The sequence below is a fragment of the Vespula vulgaris genome, chromosome 7, assembly GCF_905475345.1.
Source record: "Vespula vulgaris chromosome 7, iyVesVulg1.1, whole genome shotgun sequence".
Lineage (NCBI taxonomy): Eukaryota > Metazoa > Arthropoda > Insecta > Hymenoptera > Vespidae > Vespula > Vespula vulgaris.
The window spans coordinates 6834977-6855688 of NC_066592.1; the positions used below are offsets into that span (position 1 = coordinate 6834977).

Sequence of the window (20712 nt, forward strand, 5' to 3'; positions counted from 1 at the left end):
GAATTGTAACTCGACTGATGTAGCCGGATAAGAGAAAGAGATGAAACGTACGACGAAGAGAAAGAGATGGAGAAAGATAATGTATGTCTGTGTATATAATATATACATACATAATATATATACATATATATAAATATATGTACATACATATATGTACATACACGTGCTACACGTATATATATATGCATATACGAATACACGTAAAAACATATGTACGTACGTAACATACATATCTCATCCTACTAATTAATACAACTTTGCCGCGTACGAGATTACACGTGCGTCGTATATGCATATACATACGTAGGTAACTACGTGTCTGGCTACTTTCGATTCGTCGTCGGAGAGAAGTACACCCGGTATACGTATAATAATGACGTACTACGTTAAAGCGAGTTGGTTAACATGTAATTACATAACGCGAGTCTTTGTTTTCATAGTTATGATCGCTGTCTGGCGTGTCGAGAGCATTTGTCCAACATGGTCGAACTACCGTTTAACTGCAAACATTAATTATATTGTTAGATAGAAAATTAGTTTCTATCATCGATCCCATTCCATATATATACACACACACATACACATGTATGTATATGTACATATACATATATATGTACATATTTATACGTATTAGATATTATATAAAATATATGTATACGTGTGTATATATATGTACGTTTGTGTTTCCATGCATATATATCGACAGTTGTCTGTAATTTTGCTTTTAGCATTTGAACAAATGGGCACCTTCCGCAACAATTGTTTCATCGTACCATCGAACGGCTCTAGTCTATGTGTTACTGTAATATTCATACGCTTAAATTCAATTTCAATTCAAACGATCGCGTATCCATGATTGCTATGTATTGCTTTTTTCTCTCCATCGCGTAGACTCGGCCCCACGCATATTCTCGTACATACACGTACATTCTCTACCTCCTCACCCTCACCTCCCACCCTTTTAGAATTAACGTGATTATACGAAGAATTCGATTTTCAAATGTTTCTCGTATAACAAAATATTATTGCATTCCATTGTAATTATTATTTAATTCTGTTAATAATTCATTAAGATTCGTACGTGTTTTTCATTGTGGTGGATTGATCTCGATTATAGAAAAAAATATAAAAAAAAAGAAAAAAACAGAAATAAAAGTAAAGAAAAGAAAGAAAGAAAAAAGAAGAAAAAAAGGACAAAAAAAGTTGTAGAGAAAAATCACGTACGAGTTTATTTCGATATCGTAATACGCCGTTCTTTGAGTTCATTGACCTCTTTGAAATTCATCGAATCAAATTGGCACACAGACCTATATAAATTCGTAGAAAAAAGTAAAAATGGTCGTCGAAAGAAAGAAAGAAAGAAAGAAAGAAAGAAAGAAAGAAAGAAAGAAAAAAAGAAAGAAATGAAACCTGTTCCATTCTTTTTTTTTTCTTCTTTTCCTTTTTTCCTCTTCTTTCTTTTTTTTTCATGCTCTAGAGTGGCTTACATTGATTCCCGGAAATAGACTGACATACTGACCTATATATAATTTTGTAGAAAATCGAGCTCGAGATTTTACATAGAACAGTCCTCCCTATTCTCCCTATCGTTTCGATGACGTTTATTTTATATATATATATATATATATATATATATATATATATATATATATATACACACATTAAACACGTACACACATATATATACACACATTTGAGAAACAAATCGAATTTATTTCGCGAATAACTTTTGAACGAATAATTTTAGAGAAACATAAACAAAAAGTTATTTCAAAGGGTAGAATTAACTCTATACATTGCACAAGATATACAACATATTAATAAATTTACCCAACAGTGCATACAAAACGCGATCATTGTCGAAATTTCCATTGACAAGTACTTTTTATATCATATACGATTTAATCAATTTCACTGGAGAAAGAATTCGGTCCAAAAAATAAAAAGAAAAGAAAACAAAAAAAAATAATATTAAAATAACATTTATTAATCGATTATTCCATTAGACTTCCATCAATAGTTACTTTCGGTCTCTTAATATATATTTCAGAATTATATATTTGCATTGAAAAAAAAAAAAAAAAAAGAAATGTTACGTTTATCTCATTTTTTTTTTTTTTTACCAAAAACGAAAAAATAATTTATATATTTTATAGGATGAAACAATTCGAATGAAATGATTTATATACGTATATACATATATAAAAAGATAAAGTGTATAGACATATCCAAACGTTTCGTCCGAGTCTCTCTCCCTCTCTCTCTCTCTCTCTATCTATCTATCTATCTATTTATCTATCTCTCTAGATACAGTCTTGGCCTTATCCTTGATATTTGAGATAGACCGGGAAGATGAGGACAAGGAGCAAATGCTTCTACAAAAGACGATGCTATCGCGGACTACGCGAGACTGACACGTAACATCTGTCAATGTCAGCCGTAAACCGAGCACTCGCTTCAGCGTCAGCTGTGTTGATGTTTAACAGGTATTACCCTGGTGTATCCATTGATATGCTAAATCCCGCGTAACCGCGCCGCATAAATTCGCTTACACGTGTACACGGCTATTAATATCGCGTTCGCCTCCTTAGCACAACACAACACAACTATCATCATATCGAATACGCGCGTTCCTCTGTGGTTCCTGCGAAAATTATGATCGAACACTACCTAAACTCTCGTTAACTATTTTCCTCTCGACAATTTAAATGAACGATCTCTTCTTTTCTCGTTTTACTTACGCCGACATAATGTAATCACTTATTATAGATCTACCATTCGGAAAAATTGAAATCATTTCGTTCGTCGTATCGACACGCTGTTTATTATTAATATATTATTTTTACAAAAAATATTTCTTGTATCTTTTCGTTCGTAACAAGAGTGCTTGATAAATGAGAGAGTCAAAGTTAGAGAAAGATTTTTTTTTTTCTGAATTAATTATCATTATTCGTCGACTTTTACGTACATTTTTCTATTTTTCTTTCGCGAACGAACGTGCAGAGAGATTCGCGTATCGTAAGAGTGTATTTAGTAAAAAATTTTCATTAGCACACCGACGAGATAATAAAATTCTGATGGAAGGTAGACGAACGTAGAATATCTATATCACGAGAGTTGAGAATTATCGGTTACACAGTTGGCCTAGATTTTGCTCTAATTTTCTCTTTCTCTTTCTCTCTCTCTCTCTCTCTCTCTCTCTCTCTATCTATCTATCTCTCTTGCTCGTTCGTTCGTTCGATCCGTTCGATCCATCGAAGCGACCATAAACTCTTTACTTCGTGCGTTAAGTACGTTAAACGTTCGCGGAATTTAAAGAATTTCCACCTCTAGGCGTCAAGCTCTACTTACGTGCTAAGATCTTCATCGTATGTACGTGATACGAGTAAAGTATGTCGACCTAGACTTGTAATTTCCTAAGGACGATGATGTTAATGAAATAATACGAGTACATAGAAGAAGAAGAAGAAGAAGAGGAGGAGAAAAAAAGAGGAGATGCAATTTCTCAAGAGACGAAGATCAGTAAAACGAGAAATTCTTCTCAGGTTTGTCTTGCGAATCGACATTTTTTTCGAAGAAAAATAGAAAAAGAAATAGAGAGAGAGGGTGTATATATATGTGTATATGTATGTGTATATATATATATATATATATATAGTGTCAAGTTTTACCAACCGAAAGGAAGACTTTCACCGAGGATCGAGTTTCTATCCTCAAAGAAAAATAATTAACGTTATAACTCAAAAGGATTGCGATGGTATAAGCTTCTTGGGTTAGTCAAGCGATAGTTGTATCGGTTTTATATCTTGATGGATTACAGCGATCAATGAAAGGTTGATCAGTTGGCTGATTGATTAGATAAGTTTCTGTGGAGCGGTTAAGAGTGAGAGAGAAATAGATAGGTGGATAGATGGATAGATAGGTACCTAAATAGAAAGAAATATATATATATATATATATATATATATATATATATAAAGAGAGAGAGAGAGAGAGCTTCGGTTCCTTCGGTCCAAGAGATCCTTTTCACCCTCTTTTCCTTTACCCTTCGAACTAACCCTCGTCCATCCAAGTACCATTATTTCCTCGTCTTTGGTTACTTTCGCTTGTTCCAACATCTCTTTCTCTCTCTTTTTATTCCCGCCATAGTGTAGCCTACATTTGAAGGAAGAGTTCAACGTTTAAAGTGTTTTTTTTTCCCTTCTTTTTTCTTCTTTTCTTCCAGCACCCCGGAGAACGGAAACTCTCGCGTTTATCTTCGATCTATGTTAAGTGCAAAAATAGAAAGACGGAAAGAAAGAGAAAGAGAGAGAAAGAAGAGAAAGAAATTTGTCAATGACTCTCTTTCGAAAGAAAGAAAAGAAAAGAAGAAAGAAAGAAAAAATAAATTAATCTCCGGGTCAATAAAAGTAAACATGTCGGATGATCGAGATCATCGTAGACGATCGTACCGGTTTCTTTTTATTTTCTTTTTTCTTTCTTCCTTTTCTTCCTGAAGAAAAGAAAAAAAAGAAAATAGAGAAAAAGAGAAGTAGATAAGAATTTTCTTTTCTTCATCTCAAATGCTCGTTTCCGATAACTACAAAGTTTATCCCCTCCTCCCTTAACACACAATTCTCTCTCTCTCTCTCTCTCTCTCTCTCTCTCTCTCTCCTTCTCTTTCTCTTGTATATACAACGGAGCACGCCAAGTCGAAACTGCAAAATGCACGTCCTGAATGCAATTACACACAATGGAACAATGACGTGGAAGACAACAAGAGGGAATGGAGAGGAGGTAGAGGAGGTGGAATAGGAGGAATGAGAAAGAGAGCGAGCGAAATAGGACACCGTTTGGATGGAGGAGTAGAGGAAGGAAAGAGAGGGAGGGAGCGAGAGAGAGAGAGAGAGAGAGAGAGAGAGAGAGAGAGAGAAGGGTATGAGTATGGGTATGGGTATGGGTATGGGTATGGGTATAGGTATAGGTATGGGTACGGGTACGGATTCGGGTTCGGGTTCGGGTGGTATAGGATATGGTAGAGTGAGAGGAGAAGAGGGTGGGATTGTGGTGGGTGGGGTGAGTGGATAGGAGATATACGACGTGTATGGATAGCTGTAGGTTTCTACGGAGGCTCCTCTCGACGAATTATACGCGCTCGCGCGGAGAGACAAAAGGGGAATGGAAGAACAGACGGAAAGCTATTTATTGCGGGCGTCGTGGCGTCCTTGCTCGCAAGAAACTATGAAGTTATAGACAATCGAGAACCGCGACAGAACGAGACTGACTGCGTGAAAGGATAGAGTAATGGTGAAGATGTCGTCGACTAAATGAGAGAAAGAGAAAGAGATGGAGAAAGAGGAAGAAAGGGGATGAGTATCTTTTATATATATATATATATATTTCTCTACCTCCTTCTCTCTCATACCCTAATCCTCTCTGCTCTTCTTCCACTGCAAAATAATTTCCAACGAGTTATGCATACCGAGGAATAAACTTCTCCTCCAATTCGAATCCAATCAGAGAATACTCTGTCTCCGAGAGAATCTAGCAGGTACTTGTTCAGATCCTCTCTTTTTCTCTCGTTTTCTCTCGTTCTCTCTTTCTCTCCCTCTCTCTCTCTCTCTTTTGATCCTCCTTTTTTTATTTCTCCCTCCCGTTCCTTCTCTTTTTTCCTCTCTCCACACACGTGTAACAGAAATCCTACTCCGTCGGTCGGATATTATTCATATTCCGGCGACGCATGGGCTCGTCACTCCGGACGCAAAGGCAATATAACTTTTTTCCTCCTCCGGCTCGCATTCTCCTTCCATTTCTATCTCGATCTACTCCCTTTCTATCTCTCTTTCCATATCTCTTCCCCTTTTTTTCGTTATCTCGTCTCGATCGCGGTCTATAAAAAAAAAAAGAGAGAAAAAAATAGAAAAAAAATAAAAAAAAATGTATATATATATATAATAATAATAATAATAACAACGAAAAGGAAATGAAAGAAAGAAAAAAAGGTCTGTCTAGAATGAGTTAAAAAAAAAAAAAGGAGTATTATATACAAAGAGAGGATATAAAAAAGGAATAGAAAAAAAAATTATCGATTAGACGCGCCGTATTCTAAACGATAATTAGTAAAATATCCTTTGTTGTAATACTATTACCATATAACATAGAATATAACGGGGATGTTATCAGCGATTCGAATATTCCTCATTCGTTTACATATAACAAGAATAATAACAAGAAAGGTAATAGAGCCGTTAGAAGTATGAACATTTCTATTGGCATAATTGCAGAATTCAAAAGTCGCTGTGGGAATTCTGGATAATGTACGATCGTATGTGTAGAAATGTATCGAATCGCACACAAACATAAAGGGATACAAATATCTTCTTTATATAGATATATGTATATATATATATATATATATATATATATAAAAGTATTCATGTGCATATACATATATACACATGAATAGTTTTATATATCGATACCACGATAAACGCCGTAATTAAAGCGGTGCCCGTAGTTTGTTCGAAATTTAATAAAGGCAGAACGTAGCGTGGCGTAGCTTATATTTCATTGATTTTAACAATGAATATCGTCCGTTCAGCAGATCTATCGTATCTTTATGATCTTTCGAGAATATATTTGCGAGTACGTATTTACGATTGCGAAACGAACGCAGGCCGTTTTAACGAATAAATCCTATCGGGAATAGACGATATTCTACATAAATAATAGACGGAAGTTCGTCCTCTATTTCTCTCTTTCCATTTATTCTATGGCATATTGCAATAAATTAAATAATGATAATAACAATAACAACAACAAAAATAGTAATAATAATAATAATAATAATAATAATAATAAAAGCAATTAATAAAAAAGTAGAACAAAGTGAGAGGTTTAAAAAAAAAAGAGAGAAGAAAAAAGAAGAACCATCGTTGGTACTAATCGGCCAGTAAAATAGGAAAGAGAAAAAAAAAAGAAAAAAAAAGAAAGAAAAGAGGAAGAAAAAAGAGCAGTAAAAATAATAGACGAAAGGATTCTTAATTATTCCTTCGAGCGTCTTCTTCTTGGTCTCTCGAGTCGAATGAACGAATCTTAATGGCAGCTGGTACCTTCGTCCTCGATCGTACTATTTAGCGGATTCGACATCGTCGATTTCCCTCCTCTTTCTCTTTCTCTTTCTTTTTCTCTTTCTCTTTCGTCGTCTTCTTCTTCTTCTTCTTCTTCTTCTTCTTCTTCTTCTTCTCGACGAAAGGACATCATCCCTCTCGACCTCAACTACGACAACTTCTTAGGAAGAAGCACCGTGCCGCTGATTGGCAAGCTAATCACGCGCTACTCTCCATTACATTAATTAAAACTTAACTCTCGACTCTGCTCGGCTTCGCGTCATCCACCGCAGTTTCTATCGTCCTTTCGTTATATCTCTTCCTCTCTTACGATTACTCTCTTCTATCCTCACTCTCTTCTTACTTTCGTTCTCAATTTATGTATCTCTCTTTCTCTTTTTCTCTATACATATATATGTGTATATATACATATATATATATTTGCTAATGTTTATTTCTTTCTTGTATTCTCTCTTTCTCTCTCTTTCTTCGTAAAAGTTTCTCCCATCGCGGTGAAATATTCTCATCTCCCATCTCATTACCCAAGCGAACGTTAAATCGTACCACGAGAAGCATCGAGAAACGTAACGATCGAACAAGTCAGAGTGGTTAGAAAAACTGTAATTACAGGAGTACGGAGTACTTTCGAAATCGTGGGGGTCCGGGTTGAAAAAAAAAAGAGAGAGAAAAAAAATTTTGGTTAATCTGCTTAAAAGTAAATCGCAAATCGTGAGTTTTAGTAAAAGTTCATCCGTATTAATTGGGATATTTATTTCGTTAACGTTGAATGGGTGGGAGTGTGGGCGTGAGGTTAAGAATATCAGATTGATGTATGAGTGAGAGGGAAAAAAAATCGATATAAAATTTATTATTAACGTTTAACGAAATTCGCGAATAATCTGTGTGTGTTAGCGTTATTCGAACTTTGGGTTATCACGTTCCCGTAGATAGAGCAAAAGAGTAAGAGAGAAAGAGAGAGAAAGAGAGAGACTTTGCACGAATATAAAATGAATATAGCGCAGACTCGTTACCGGTTCCTCTCAATCTCTCTGAGCGTTCGTTCGCAGAGCGCATATTTATCTAATGAAAAGTTAGCGCGGTCTAATTACTGGGAAGCAGTTACGAGCAAATTCCATTGTGCTGTCGAGCTCTTGAAGATAACGAAGGCCCAAGAGAGCTCGCGCGATTCGTTAATTTCGCTGTCGAGTGACTCGATTGAACGCGATTTTACTTTAATAAATAGAAAAAAAGATAAAAAAAAAAGGGGGAGAGAGGAAAGAAAGAAAAAAGAAAAAAAAAGTAAAAGTACGAGAACGGTGAGAAACAAATAGAACAAAACGAAACGAAACAAAACAGAACAAAACAAAGGAAAAAAAAAAGAAAAATACAGCAAGAGAAAAAACCGAACGAAAAACAGAAACGTGTCCGGTGACAATTAATCGTACCTATGATTTAATTTCGTTCAAATCTGTTAAATACTCGGACCCGATTATTCAACCGTTAAATATTAAAATTCACTCTAATGGCATTTATATAGAAATAGTCGCAATAACTACTCACAGTGACCGATCGTCGTTTCAATGATTTAAAACTTCGCTTATCATTTATCTTAAATTTGTATTTTAAATTATCCGATTACGAAAATATCTTTGCATAGTAATAACGCGATCGATTCTATTAGCTCGAAACAAGAATCGTGAAATACTTATGAACTATCAATCGCGACAACAAACGATTTTCAAAAGATCCATAATATAAACTCGTAGCAAGATAATTATTTATAACTCGAAGCAACTTGCATTTATATTTGACTACGATCAAAGTTTATCCGTTCTGATTACATTTTCACGAGTGTCTTCCTTTTTCGAGAAACTTTATAAATTTATTTTACACGATGAAAGGAAGGATAACCCGTGTAACCCGATGATCTGACAGAATTGATTAGAAATATTCAATTTTCGATTTCAATGATTCTCTGGACGAATCCAAGTAAATTCAGTAGTTACATTTCTCTGCATCTTTTGCTTCCTCTCTTTCTCTCTCTTTCTCTAACTATCTCGACGTGTGTTTGCGAAAGAAAATTCAACGAGAGAATTTCCGTGCGGGAAGTTAATCGATTTCGTGCGAAGCGATAGTTTCTCGTTGAGCAATACGTTCTGGGAAAATGTGTCGCGCGATTTTGGACGGTGGCATAGAAAACAAATGAAGAGGGAAAAAGAAAAAGAAAGAAACAGATGGAGAGGGAGAGAGAGAGAAAGAGAGGGAAAGAGAGTTATGGAGAGAAGGAAAGAGATAAAAAAAAAGAGCAAAGGAAGAGTGTCCATTTTACTTTCGTTAGAAATCGAGGATGAACGTGAGCCCGATGATGGGTGGAAATAGCGATGGAGGAAAGTACGCGATAAAATTGGAAGAGCTCCGATCAAACAAAATTAATTGGTTTTTGTGCTACGCCATGTGCTGCAAAACACAAAGCGCGGCAAGATCCGATTTGTAATACTTTCTCGTTGCGAATAATTCCGTTCCAGACGGGGTTGGAAAAGGTGGGAGACGAGATAATTTTATCGTTCCCCGTGTATTTTTCTATCGTTTTCGCGGTATAGAAAAAAAAAAAGAAGAAAAAGAAAGAAAGAAAAAAAAAAAACGAGTGTTTCGTTCGATCGAACGGATTTTTTTATGGGAAGACCACCACCCTAGGTCGGAACGTATAGCGTGATAACGAAAAATTCGAAGAAAAAAGAAAAATAGAGGGGGCAAAAAAGAAAAACAAAAAGGAAGAAAAAACGAAAGAAAACAAAAGAGAAAGCAAAAGAGAGGAAAAAAGAAACAAACGAAACGAAATATAGACGGTCGATTATAAAATATAAGGGGTTAACAAAAGATCACGTGTAAATGAACAAAAGGTTGAAGCTATCAAAAATATCCGAAGAATTGCAAACATGTTCGTACGGGGATAACAACGTTTCGGTTAGGTGGATATCTATGTATATCAACGATCGCGTTGCGCTGAAAAAAGGCATCCAATTGACAAACAAATTTGCGCAGGTAGAAGAGCGTGCAATGGTTTTTCATTCACTGTTCCGATAAAAACTGAATCGTATGTAGTAAATGTGTATATACGTACATACGTCACGAGTCGATGAATAAGCTTTCCCATCTCTTTCTCTCTCTTTTACTCTGTCTGTCTGTCTGTCTGTCTGTTTGTCTGTCTGTCTATCTCTCTTTCTCTTTCATTCTGTCTGCTCCTCTCTCTCTCTCTCTCTCTCTCTCTCTCACTCCTCTCTCTTCGTTTACTCGTTGGATCTCTCACCTTGTTCCCTCTTTATTTTCGTCGCCGATACCAGCTCGATCGAGTTCAAACGGTTTGTCCGCTATTAACCTTCCCTGACGTTCGTCGTCGCGACGGACGCAATTTGGGGAATTTTTTTCAATTTGTGTTCCCCAACGAAATTATTCCATGTCGATCCTTTTTTTGTTTTATATATTTTTTTTTATTTTCACTTTTTTCTGTTCTTTTTTTTTTTTGCTTCTTTCCTTTTTCGTTTTTGGTTATTCTATTTCTTTTTTCTTTTTTTTTTCTTTTTCATGATACTAGATGGTAGTTACATATGTGGAGGAGAGGGGTAAGCTAGTTACGAAAATCTCAATGGGGTATGAAAAACAAAGTTGTCGTTGTTCCCGTACTTATTACGAAAATTATTATCAACGAAAACATGCAAGATTATATGAAATTAGCGTGCATGTTATTTCGGAAAAATATTGAAATACTTCATAAACGCGAATACGTTTTATCAAGATAGAGAGAGAGAGAGAGAGAGAGAGAGAGAGAGAGAGAGAGAAAGAAATAGAGAGACGAAAACTGACATATTAGAAAGAGAAGAGAGCTTTCTCATCCTTGGATCTCAAAGCATCACGGCTCCAATCCTTTCGTTCTCTCTCTCTCTCTTTCTTTCTCTTTCCCCTCTCTATATCTCCCGCTCTCTCTCTCTCTCTCTCTCTCTCTCTCTCTCTCTCTCTCTCTCTCTCTCTCTCTCTTTCTACCATGCCTTCCCTTTCCATTTGGCTCGGACGAGTGGAATTTCACGAGAAACGTTTTATTCCTGCTTCCCTCTCGCTCTCTCTCTCTCTCTCTCTCTCTCTCTCTCTCTCTCTCTCTCTCTCTCTCGTTGGCACGTCGCCTCGAGCGCTTTGTCGGAAGGCAGTTAATTAATAAAAGCTCGAAGGAACGGGGGTTTTCGCCGTGAGGCTCGAAAGGGGGAGATGCGAGAGAAGGAAAAAGGGAATGAAGAGAGACAGAAAGATAGACAGACAGAGAGGTAGACAGACAGACAGACAGACAGACAGAGAGACAGACAGACAGCAGAAAAAGAGAGAGAAAGAGAGAAAGAGAGACAAAAGGAAAGAGTGAAAGAGATATCGGAGAAACCAATATGGACGTTGAATCAGAGATGGGTAAAAGGCAGAGTAGTATGTTCGACGCGTATAAAAATGTACACGCGTATTACCTATAACACACACACACACACACATACACATACATACGCACATATTTCTCCGAAACTTTGGTTATTTGTAATTCAAATGAAAGGTTAGAGACTCACGTATCGTATAAGAGGAACTTGTCGTCGTCTTTGACCTCGATGCAATGACCCTTGTTGGATATGATAGATCCATTGACGGTCACGAGGCCTGGATTGCCCGATTGAAACCACCGTCCGTTCCACTCCTCTGGAAATTTGCAGCCTGTAAAAAGAAAGAAGAGAAAAAGGCCGGGGTGAAGTAGGCTCGTACGTTCAACGTAGGAGTTGAGGGTTGTTAGGGGTGTAGCGCTCGCGGGAAGGATCGAGTTCCTGTTTCTGATGGGGAGCAAGCAGCCCAACTGTTACACCACCGCCATCATTGTTGTTGTTGCTGTTACTACTGCTGCTGCTGTTACTGCTACTGATGCTACACTACTGTTACTGGTACCGTCGCCAACTACTGCCGCCATCAGTGCTCTATCGCTGCGACTACCGTTTCGAGGGCTAGTCCGTCGAGAATTTTAAATTTTAATGCTACGTATGTTACGACATAGCCACGGAGCAAAAGGATCGATCCTATATAACGAGATCGCGTACGAAGAAACTACGAGTTTCTTATTCATCAATTCCCCAAAGTTTTTTTTTCTTCCTTTTTGATGATTACCCACGTTACGTGTTATCGATAAAAAGTAAAGTTTTATGGATGGTTTCCTTTTTTTTCTTTTGCTTCTTTCTTCCTCTCTCTCTCTCTCTCTCTCTCTCTCTCTCTCTCTCTCTCTCTTTTCTTTTTCTTTTTTGTTTCTTTTATATTATGAAAATAATGGATACGTTCTTAACGTTAGTGATAGAGCCATTGTGAGTGTATATAACAACGTTTTATCTGTCCCCCGTGAAATGAATTTGTCTCAGGAATATATATACAGAGAACAAAAGAGAGAAAGAGAGAGAGAGAGAGAGAAAGAGACAAAGAAAGGGAGAAAGAGAGAGAGAGAGAGAGAGAGAGAGAGATCAGAAACGAGATATACTCGAGATCGCTTCGAGGTATTTTCTAGATGTCGAACATCGAACTCTGAAGCTTCTACTAGCTCGCTAAGTCCAAGGAAACATAGACAGATTCGAATTCTCTCTCTCTCTCTCTCTCTCTCTCTCAGTTTCTCTGAGAGAATTCATACAACAATCGGAATATCAAGCTATCATGAAATTCGATCATTATGTTAGAACGACGACATTTTCGTAGTAGCAAGAGTTCGTATCTTAAATGCGGAATATCGACAACCTTCCTGATTTTCCCCGTCAAAATAATTCAATGGAAGGAAAAGCGTTCATTTACGTTTAAACAATCAGTGTGCGTTTGGCAAACGATAGAAGGAGAATGCAATTGTATGTACTACTTCTCTGTTAACCTTCGTTCCGCGTGTTTCAACCATAGAAAATGTTTCTCTGTCTCTATATCTTCAACTCTACAACCATTCCTCCTGATCTTTCGTGTTTCCCTTATATTATATATACACATACACACACACACACATATATATATATATATACCTTTCTCTATCTTTCTCTAACAGAAATCCGAGATTCCATGAACATTCCGAATGCTCTCGCCAGAAAGCTCGCCGTTTGGCGCGGAGTATAGTCGGTATGCCGAGCTATCCTGGCACAAACGTACTTGCAAAAATGGTGAATCTTCTTAGGAAGAGATAAAGATAGGTATAGAGAGAGATAGGAAGAAAGAGAGAGATAGAGAGAGAGAGAGAGAGAGAGAGAGTGCGGATTATCCAGAAGAAAGGTACACTGAATCTTGTCCTGTTCCTTCGACCATCTTTGCCATCCGACACTCTTTCTCTCTTTCTCTCTCTTTGTCCTTCTCTGTCCTTCTATTTTTGTCCCTCTTTCTCTTTCTCTTTCTCCTTATTACTACATTGCAGTGGCAGCTGCGAGGATTACAAGGAAAAGACGTCGCGATTAAGCATCGTTTGCTGGTAGCATTTTACACTGAACAAGATCGAGCGTTTCGAAATCTCCTCTGTCGAGTAAGAGGCATCGTTTGCCGGTAACATTTTACATTGAACAAGATCGAGCGTTTCGAAATCTTCTTCGTCGGATAAGAAGACGAATAGAAAGAGAGAGAGAGAGAGAGAGAGAGAGAGAGAGAGAGAGAGAGAGATTCAAACTCAAAGTTTCCCTTCACGATACAAAGGTATTTCGAAGGAGGGGATGGAATGAAGTGGGAGAAGAGAGCGAGAGAGATCGTTTCTTCTCCTATTTCTACTAATAGATAGAAAGAGATGATAATATCGTCGTTCGTCCTTACGATCGTGAAACGTTGGATTTTCGTCGTGATATATAAGTGGTAAACGATAAATTAATTCGCGACGGACAGGAACTCGAAGGGTGAGGTAGGTAGTTGGAGGTAGAAGGAAGTAAGAAAAGTAGGAAGTGAAGTTCGAGAGAGCAATCGATATGAGACGTGAGAGGAGTGAGAGAGAGAGGGAGAGAAAGTGAGTGAGAGAGAGAGAGAGAGAGAGAGAAAGAGACAGAGAGAGAGAGAGAGGGAAAGAGAGAGAGAGAGAGAGATTAAGAGAGAAGGAGACCTTTGACACGGAAGCTACATTCAGCTCGATGCACAGAGGACCGAGTAAATTTACCGAATTCACTTTGAAACTACGGTATTCAAGAACTAAACTATTCGGCTTAGGGAGAGTTAGACTATTAAAGTGCTCCGAGTAGAAAGAAAAGGAGGAAGAGGGTAGTGGGCTGGGCGAGGAAGAAGCATGAGAGAGAGAGAAAGAGAGAGAGAGAGGTAAAGAAAGAGAAGGATAGAGAGATAGAAAGAGAGAGAGAAAAAGAGAGAGAGAGAGAGAGAGTGAGTGTAGGTGCCCGCGACGTAATTACGGGAAATTGGAGTCAAGTCGGAAAGCAAAGTTATCGCGCGACGAGTATTCTTTTCTTAAAACATTTCGCGATTAACAGAAGAGACGAAGAAAGGAAGGAAGGAAGGAAGGAAGGAAGGAAGGAAGGAAGGAAGGAAGGATGGAAGGAAGGAAGGAAGGAAGAAGACAAGGTGCTAGGGAATAGGAACGAAATAAAGGAAGGAGAAGGAGGACGTTGAAAAGGTTCACTGTTTTAACGTCGTATCAACTTTTACGATATTTCTTGGTCGACGAATGAATGAAAGAAAAAGGAGAGACAGAGAGACAGAGAGACGAAGAGAGAGAGAGAGAGAGAGAGAGAGAGAAAGAAAAAGAGAGAGAGAAAAGAAGAAACTGTAAAACGAGATAAGAAAAGAAAAAAAAATGGTAGCCAACCATGAGTATAATAAGAGAAAATTTGAGTTAAGTCAGAAGGTAAAATTATCAAGAGAGAGAGAGAGAGAGAGAGAGAGAGAGAGAGAGAGAGAGAGAGAGAGAATTTTATCTGGTTACGTTTTTACGAACGGTCGCTGATATAATTATTAATTAATTATCGTTCCCTCGGTCGATTTGGGAAAAGAGAGAGAAAAAGAGATAGATAGATAGATAGATAGATAGATAGAGTGAAAGAGAAGAAGAGAGATATAGTTTAAAAGGACACCCATACGAAATAGGGTGAGCAAGGAAGTAGGGATAATTCCTCTTGCCTACGGGCAAAGTAATACCCAAAGTCCTTGTATTCCTTCTTCTTCTATACACCCTTCCTCTCTCTAGAAGGGATCGACCTATCGCGATGAGTCGTTCTCGAAGGGTCCTCTCCTAATATATAATAAATTTGTTAAACGTTCCAACGTATCGCGATAAAGTCTGTTCCTTATTCCTCTTATCTTTTTCGTATGATTTTAAAAGCCTTTCCTTTCCTTTTTTCTCGGTAAAGGGAAAAAATAAATATAAAAAAAAGGGGAAAAAAGAAGGAAAGAAAACGTGTGGTGGATGGTGGGTGAAGGGGTTAAAGGGGAGGATAGAGAAAAAGAAAGATGAAAATAACGTAGAAAATATTCTCGCACGCGACTTAATGTTTTTCTCTCGCATGTGGCAGACGCAAGTATGTAAGTAAATAAGTAAGTAAATAAGTAAGTAAGTAAGTAAGTAAGTAAGTAAGTAAGTAAGTAAGTAAGTAAGTAAGTAAGTAAGTAAGTAAGTAAGTAAGTAAGTAAGTAAATAAGTAAATAAGTAAGTAAGTACATATGTACAGAGAACATACGCGTCTTACTGTCCATAAAGATAAGAGATGATTCAGAAAAATAAAAGCGGATTAAATCGAGCCACTGTGACGCCACCACCAATGCGAGCATCGTATTTCCTTTAAACGCAAAGTATTATTACTTTGATATGGCAAAGATATTTTATCTAAAGGAACGAAGGAGAACGAAACTCGAAGTTTTCGAAAAGCTTTTCGACGTAAGTCTGTTTTGTTTGGTGTATTGTACGTAGAAATGACGTACCGAGATGAAAGATACCGAAGAGACAAGGGGATTAAGAGAGAAAGAGATAGAGAAAAAGAGAAAAACGAAAAAATATATATATAGAAAAGAGAGAGAGAGAGAGAGAGAAGAAGAAAAAATAGAAAAAAAGAAGAAAAAAGAAAACACACGGAAAGAGGAAAGGGTCGATTTTTTGTTTTGACCGATCATAGTGCAAATCGAACACGACGTTTTCGGTTCGTTCGACCGATGAACTGTGAAAAACGACGATTTCGAAGATAATGAAAATTTATATTCAATTAAAAATGGCACGTAATAACAACGTCGATAGAGACGTCCATGTAGTTCTTGTCGTCTTCGATAGAAGCACAGCTAGCTCGATAGATAGATAGATAGATAGATAGATAGATAGATAGATTCGTCGTGAATTGATAACGAGAAACGATGAACGTTATCGGAAAACTACTACTAAGAGACCACATGCCGTTTTATTATCGATTCGAAAGATCTACTTTCAAAAGAAAGAAACGAACGAACGAATGAACGAACGAACGAACTCACGATTAAAAAAAAAAAGTACTTGGAAATCTTTCTCCTTTCTTTTTCTCTTTTTTCTTTCCATTGACCCTACACCACGAAAAAGGAAGGTAGTTCTTCTTTGCTCTTCTCTATCCCATTCTCTCTCAAGCTCATACTATTTCTTTCTTTCTACATTTCTTTCTCTGTCTTCGTGTCTCTCTTCGCGAAAGTTAATTTAATTTTTGTACGTGTATACACGAGTCCTCGAACGTCTCTTTCGAGAACGATCGGGTTTCAGCCGGAATAACTTGATTAAAATAATCTATCACACCGTAGTGACAGGGGTGATTGGCTATCTGAGTTAAATATGATGGAGCGCCTAACTCTATCTCTCTCTTTCTCGTTCATCGAACCTCGCGTACCTGTCCGATCCTCTCTCTCTTTCGTTCTTTCTCTCTTTATATACATATATATATACATACATACATACATACATACATACATACATACATACATACATACATATATATATATATATATATATATATGTGGAGATACATCTCTCTCTTTCTCTCTCTCTCTCTCTCTCTCTCTCTCTCTCTCCCACTGTAGCTCTGTATCGACAGAGGCAAATTGATAGGTAATATGTGGGCACTGCCCATCTACTTCCCCCTCGTGACATTTACCGACGGAAATGACTCGTTTTCCCAATATTCGAGCCTGAAAAAGCCGTTAAGAGGGCTTTTACTGTACCAAATGGATATCATACGGGATACTGTAATCCTGTTACATGCGTTGCCTCGACGGCTTCGATCGTATTCCATGCCACTATCCCTTCTTCCTTTTTTATCTCGCGAAATTTCACCCTTTTCCAAAGACGATAGGAATGTGATTTCGTAACGATATCGATTATACTGCTACCATTACTATTACCACTACTACTACTTCTACTACTACTACTACTACTACTACTACTACTACTACTACCACTACCATTACTATTATTACGGAGAAAGAGGAATTTCGATTTTCGGTTTTTCAAGATTTTTACGAGAGAAAACAAATCGAACGCGTCCGAAGGAGGGGGTGAGTTTCAGAAAATATACGCCATTCTTTTCTCGTTTTATCGATACTCTACTTCTCTCTCGCTCGTTCTTTCATTCTTTCTCTTTCGTACTCTCCATTTCCCTTCCTTTGTATCTTCTCTCTCGCCGAGTGGGAGAAAAATTGATGGGTAATAGGCAGCTAGCCGAGCCGTCTAGCTCGTTGGCGTGACGTTTACAAGGGAAAATACAGGATCGATTTTCCGATAAAGGTGAGAAGAGTGGGGTAAGCCTTAAAAAATCCATGTCGGACGGCCGACTTTCTGTGAGACAGGATATTCCGCGAGGGAAACATTCCTCGGTGGGTAGTAGGTCGGGTCACTGTGTGTCGAGGAGTGATCGACGAGTAGGACTCTCTCTGTTTCTTTCTTTTCTTCTCTTTCTCGTTCGATTGCACGCGTTTTTTAATAGTTTCTAGACTAGCTGAAAGAGTAAAGAGATATACACACATACACATATATATATATATATATGTATATGTATAGATAAAAAGATAGATAGATAGATAGATAGATAAAGATAGATAGATAGGTCCATCATGTCGCGGCGATTACCTAAAGTAAACGTCCTCTAATCGATCGGTACTCGTTGACAGAGATCCGATCGGCAGATTTTTCGCACCAAAAAGTAATATATCCTCGGCGTTTGCGTTCACTGTGCAGTATATATATATAAAATAGTATATATATACACGCATATACATATATATACATACCTACACTTACATATATATATATAAAGCCTCAAAGTGGATTTGCCGCGCGTATCGAATTTCCGGAACGATGGGCCAATAACCGTGTAGTCCGGAGAACCGCTAGGAGACCGACGATTTCCCGTGAAAACAAACAGAGACGCGGTGATGTATTCGAGATGAATAAAAAGATAAAGAGAGATACATGGATAAAGAAAGATATACACACACACACACACACACACATACACATACATATAATATATATAAACTGGAAGGGGAAAGGTAAAAAAGTAAAACAAAAAAAGAAAAAAAAAAGAGGAGAAAAAGCGAAAGAAAAGAGAGGCGAAAGAGAGAAAGTTATACAGATCCGTTTATATTTTGTATCCATCGCTTGTCTTCCACCCACTCTCTTTCAGTTCCGGCCGATTCCTTTGGCGGCGAACGAATTCAGAGAGCCACCGTATGTATGTATGAATGCAATATCCTTTTTCACGGAGTCCGGAGCAGACGCCCCGAAGCACAAAAGCGGACTGCCGAGAATGGAAGGGTGGGAGGGGGTGGGAGGAGAAGGAGGGAGGTAGGTTGGCGCGGAGAACGGCGAGAGGAAGGAGGAGAAAGGGGAGGAAGTGGGCGAGGGGGGCGAAAAACATTTCAGCTTCGTTTGAAATCCACTAGGGGCACAAAGTAGATATTTAATTAAATAGAAGACACGCTGATTCTGCTGCTGTTCTTCTACCTTCCTAGCCAACCACTCCTCCTCTTCCTCCCCGTCCCTCCCCCCGAACTTTCAACCCTCTTCCATGATTTCTCTCTCTCTCTCTCTTTCTCTTTCTGTCTCTCTTTCTGTCTCTCTCGGGCACGTAGATTCCATCGGTAACGAACGTTTACTGCACAACGCGTTCGAATGCATTCGGGTCAGTGAATACTACTTGCAATGATCTCTGATTTTCTGCGATCTTTCTCCTCGTAGAGTTTCGTTCCGTCCATTTCTTTTTTCGAAAGAAACTGAGAGAAGGACTATATTATAACCGAGATGTTATAAGAAATGTAGAGGCGCAAAGGAGACGAATCTCAATTTCAAAAGCTAACGTAAGCGACTCTTTTTGCCTGTTGAGTGTCGTCTGCCACGTCATCGTTTTCACTACCAATCTCCCTCTTTCCTCTCTACAAGTTCGACTAGGTTCGTCCCCCGTAGGAAATTAAACGGGAGAACGCCGGCAACTGCGAATAATATATACGATCTCCGGCCGGTGCACACCCACCTACTTGTTGAGGAAAAGTTTAAGTGGGAAGCGTTCTTTCGTATTTACGATCGAGAGGAATACTTTCCCCTCCCTCATTCCCCCCTCTCTCTCTCTCTCTCTCTTGCTTTTCTATCTTGAACGATTTTCGCTGTCGGAACGATGTCGTCGTTTCTACTCCACGATTCATTATAATTTTCTACTTTCTCGTGCACTTTGATTGTGTAATAAGTTGTAACAAGTTGTAATAAGAAGCGAAGACGACATTAAAAAAAAAAAAAAAAGAAAGAAAGAAAGAAAGAAGATACGTATCGACTTTTCCATCGACCTTTTTCCGTCATATTATTACATTTCTTCTTTACAACGATAGAGAAAAAAAAAAAGAATTGCCTGCGCATTCGATGATTACGATTTCTTCATATCCCAATTGAGTATCTACAGTCTACTCATGAAATTCGTTACTATATTGACTCTTGCTCTTCGATAAAAAATGGAAAATCGCTAATTGCATTCTCGTTTCGTGTATCTCTCTATATCTATCTGTCTCTATTTTCTACCATGAGTTTTCAATCATCTCATAGAGAAAATACTCATAATAGTACTCTAACACACACAACGAAGAATCCACCGTCGATTTTCCTTTCGACGAAGCGATATCTGTCATATTGTACGGCTGGAAATTTTTTTCTGCTTCACTGTACTTCGGTTATTTTCTCTCCCTCTCTCTCTCAACCCTCTTGGTCCCTCTTCCACTCTCTCTCTCTCTCTCTCTCTCTCTTTCTCTCTCTTTCTCTCTATCTATCTATCTCTCTTCCCTACTCGAAGATACGGTAGAATTGTAAAGAAGGAGGGAAAGGGCATTTTCAATATCTGCTGTATTTCCGGCGTTTCTACCCCTCTGGATATCTACCCGAGGTAACATTGTACGCACCCCGTCACTACATTTTAATATTTCAGCATTCAATGATACGCCGCCGTCTACGCAAAACGTCGCCGTCCAGCTGTGCTCAAGAAGCTTGTCGCCGATCTCTCTATTTCTTTCTCTCTCTCTCTCTTTTCCTTTTCCAAACTTATCATCTTCCTGGTACTACTACTGTTACTATTACTCCATCTTTTGCTTCTGTTGTGTCTAGTCGAGCAAACCGATATATATA

At 38.0% G+C, this 20712-nt stretch overlaps 1 protein-coding gene across 5 annotated transcripts in view; it reads right to left on the reverse strand.

Annotated features, from left to right (window-relative positions):
- The window catches only part of LOC127065375 (uncharacterized), a 257300-nt gene that overhangs the window by 56106 nt on the left and 180482 nt on the right, over nucleotides 1-20712 (reverse strand). For 4 of the 5 annotated variants that reach the window (XM_050997629.1, XM_050997627.1, XM_050997630.1 and 1 more), the window contains one exon: nucleotides 11687-11828. In XM_050997629.1, the coding sequence (XP_050853586.1) occupies nucleotides 11687-11828 (142 nt within the window). Of the gene's footprint in view, nucleotides 1-5461; nucleotides 5870-11686; nucleotides 11829-20712 lie in introns of those variants that run through there. The other variant, XM_050997632.1, reaches the window with a different exon arrangement.